At 45.7% G+C, this 3738-nt stretch overlaps 1 protein-coding gene across 1 annotated transcript; it reads right to left on the bottom strand.

The window, feature by feature from the left end:
- Positions 1-2114: 2114 nt before the first annotated feature.
- Positions 2115-3290, bottom strand: LOC106819265 (RNA-directed DNA polymerase from mobile element jockey-like). Its single transcript, XM_014823911.1, has one exon. It carries the CDS (start codon positions 3288-3290, stop codon positions 2115-2117), a length of 1176 nt encoding a protein of 391 aa, XP_014679397.1.
- Between the last annotated feature and the right edge of the window lie 448 nt (positions 3291-3738).

Genomic DNA, 3738 nt, shown 5'->3' on the forward strand with positions numbered 1-3738 from the left:
AGGTGGCCGGCATGGTTGAATTAAGCCGCTCCCGGCTGCTCGGACGCGACACAGGATGGCGTTACTCCCTGATTATGGTCTGTGTGCAGGCATTCATGGTCCACGAGAGCGTCCGTGCGAATAGAATGAGTTCCGTGATTCTCTGTTGAGTTCATGGACTGCGGTTTGGTGTCGTGTTTGGTCCATTGTGCGCGAGGACATCTGATGTATTGGACTTGGGTGATCGCAGTACTTTCCAGATGAGATTTGTTAGTTGAGTCGCTTTCGTTTTTACGGTCGTAGTTGAAGATTCGGGCCATTTAGTGTTGTTTGGTTAACATTGCAGTTACGACTGTTGGGGTCTTGCATAATTGTTGCGACGAAGTCTAGCTGGCGCGTTGGATCATTTCAATTTTTTCTTAGATGTCTCTTTTTAGGTCATCTGCTACACTAGTTGCAGATGCGAGCTTGTGATCGCGATGAGCGTGGCGACCGTACGTCCGTGCGACTCCGTTCCGGCGTGCGTCCGGTCACAGTTGGGGCAAATCTAAACGGAACTCGGACGGTACGCGGTTCCGGATATATTCGGGACGTGGGGGGGGGGTAATCCGAAAACGAGTTGAGATGTCAAAGCTGGGGGTCAAAGGCTAAAGGTCAAGAGGTGTAAAAGAAGGGGGAACATTCCCTCCTTAACTTAAGGTATAGGGAGAAAATGCAGAATTGCGGCACAAATCTAAACGGCTCGACCTAGGCTCGTGATAGTCGGTGTATAGCATATCATGGTAGGAAAAGCCATCACTGCGCCGAAATTGGAGGTCACAGGTTAAAGGTCAATGGGGCACAGGGCAGATTTTAGACATTTTCTGAGGACATAGTCTGACGGAGCTTATTTTTATGGCTTCATTGAAAGGACCATGAAATGTACTTTCCGCTGACATGCGAAGAGTAAGTGTCGGATAACCTTTTGACCCTCATGAGGAGGGTTAAACATAGATTTGTTGACTGTTAACAAATGACTGAACTGCTTTTGCTATTGTGGATGTGAGGCTACAGTTGCACAGTTCAATTGCAAAGGCAAATGTTTGTTGAACAAGGTTTACGCTCCTTAAATCATATTATTTTCTAAAGCAGTCTGTATTAGCACCCTGTATTAGCACACTGTAATGAACCCTGAATGCTCGCGTGGGTAGGCAAAAACATTGGGGCAGCCCATTACGCATGCATGGCGGTGAACTGACACTATTCTAATCATAATTACTGCCTGGCAACCTGCAATGCATATGTGTTAACTCACAGCTGAGCAAAATTCTCGCCTGCCTGAATATACTTGGATTTTAGCAACTCAATAGATTGAGGTTATCACGCACAAAGGGTGATGCCATCTTTGATTATTGATGACACTTGCACGCGCCATCTCGCTGAAACTGCTTTTGCTATTAGAGCCCACTCCAGCCGCCCCTCCTCCCACTCTCTCCCCACCACCACCACTACGCTCGCGCTCGACGCATATCCATGATAACATGTTAATATAGCGAAGTTATTAAAGTTACACAGCTGTATCTTTATTACTGTACTACCGGTATAGCAAAGCCTAGCTATCATAGATATTATATTTGTATTAGTAGTATCCTGGATATATGCTCTGAGCGCGAACGCGGTGGCGGGAGGGCGTACTTGATTCGGTTGCCAGTGAGTTTATCAGAAGAATACCCGGCTACAGTACACGTCAGTTGAGCGCTGTCGCTCTGCGGCACTTGTTAATGTGGGTCCCAGACTGTGCAGCCATACTCTAGCTTAGACCGAATAAGAGTTTTCTTCCGTGTTGCACACAGGATGTAACACTTCTGGGCGTTAAATCGCATCCCCCAGGTCTCGGCCAAGGATTGAAGGGTGGACAAGTCTTGCTGCAGCATGTGCTGATCCTTGATAGAGTTGATCACCCTATATAGGAGACAATCGTCGGCGAACAATCGCACTTTGCTGGTTACAGTGGCTGGTAGATCATTGATGTGTAGAAGGAACAGTAAAGGGCCAAGGACAGTTCCCTGTGGAACACCCGAGTCCATTGAAACACAATCGGAGTGTTCCCCTTCCACGACCACTTGTTGTGATCGATGACAGAGAAATTCCTGGATTCATTTGAGTATGTGGTTTCGGATGCCGTAGTGGCTTAGCTTCTTCAGCAACCTCTGATGGGGCACCGTGTCGAATGCCTTGGTGAAGTCCAAAACGGCTATATCGATCTGTGCCTTGTTATCATGTTGTTGTATGAGGTCATGTGCGGTAGTCAGTAGCTGGGTTTCACAGGAATGTTCCCGTCGAAAGCCGTGTTGAACGTTAGTGAGGATGTTGTGGGTTTCCAAGTGTGACAGTATATGACGATAAATTACATGTTCCAGAAGTTTCCCGCAGACACATGTGAGAGACACTGGACGGTAGTTTTCACACGCGTGTCTGTCTCCTTTCTTGTATACTGGAGTAACGAGAGCCTTTTTCCTGTCGGAGGGTAGTTGACCATCATCAAGGGATTGTTGGAAAATCGCACTCAATAATGGTGCTATCTCGTAAGCTGTTTCTTTCTGGATGCGGTTGGGGATGGCATCCGGACCACAGTCCTTGTTTGGGTTGATTCTGCTGAGAAGCGTTTTCAGGCCAGATTCATCTATGAGGATATCGCCAATAGATGGTTTCGGTTCACCTTGAATGTCAGGAATGTTACTGGTGTTTTCTTGGGTGAACACAGACTTGAACTGATCGTTCAGGAGTTGAGCTTTGGTTTTCGAATCTGCATAAAGTTTTCCATTCTGCCGAAGAGGAGATATTCTAATATTGTCTGCTTTTTGAGATTTAATGTATCTCCAAAATGTTCTTGGGTTATTCTCTTTAAGACTGAGATTGAGGATTTGGTTCAGATATACCCAATGTGATTGGTTTATTAATTTCCGAACGAGTTTCTTCTGTGTTTTATACCGGAGTGTGTTGTCCGCACTGCGGTTTTGATGTATTTTGTGAAAAAGACGGTGCTTTTTCTTGATCGCTTTCTTGATTGCTCCATTTACCCATAGTAGCTTATTGTTCCCTTTTATCACTTTGTGTGGGATGAAGTTCTGGATTATGCTAAGCATACCGTCCTTAAATTTGGTCCAGTTTCCATTGACCGAACGTTGGTGGAACAGGTCGGGCTCGAGAACCGCCTGCTGCAGTTTTTCCGCTTCTGCTCTGACTTTGTCCCAGTCTGCCTTGATGTACTGTGGTACTGATCGTACGGGGCGCCATGCAGGACAGGGCTCAATTTTGTCAACAAAATCCATTTTTGTACCTATAAACTTGACAAAAATGAGTTTTGTGGGACAAGTTTTGTGTTGAGTTTTGATTCACAACCCAAGATAGCATCTGGTTTGACGTAATCAACTGCGACAGCAAACTGGGCTTTTTTGCTTTTAATGCCCTCGCAATTAACTACCATAGTTCTCCAGTTGTTGCCATGTTTACTAAGGGAATCTCTAGAGGGGTGATCATCATTAGATGTACTATTATATCGGTTTCTCGATCTAGGCGTACCAATGGGACTGGAGGATTGCTCAGATCGTGGCGAACTATAGTCAAGATTGGGTTGAAACTAAGATCTGCTGAAGCCACAGAAATGTTTGCATCGGTAGCAGATCCAAGAACACTGAAGCGGTTATATAGGTCAAGTTCATAGAAATGAAATGTAAATGATGCGACATCTTGGTCGTCGCACTTGGCACAAATCCACGA

This window comes from Priapulus caudatus, unplaced genomic scaffold (assembly GCF_000485595.1).
Source record: "Priapulus caudatus unplaced genomic scaffold, Priapulus_caudatus-5.0.1 Scaffold3071, whole genome shotgun sequence".
NCBI classification, from domain to species: domain Eukaryota; kingdom Metazoa; phylum Priapulida; class Priapulimorpha; order Priapulimorphida; family Priapulidae; genus Priapulus; species Priapulus caudatus.

Excerpts from the sequence above, each read along its gene's own strand:
- LOC106819265 (XM_014823911.1), bottom strand. The coding sequence starts at position 3,290 with ATGGATTTTGTTGACAAAATTGAGCCCTGTCCTGCATGGCGCCCCGTA.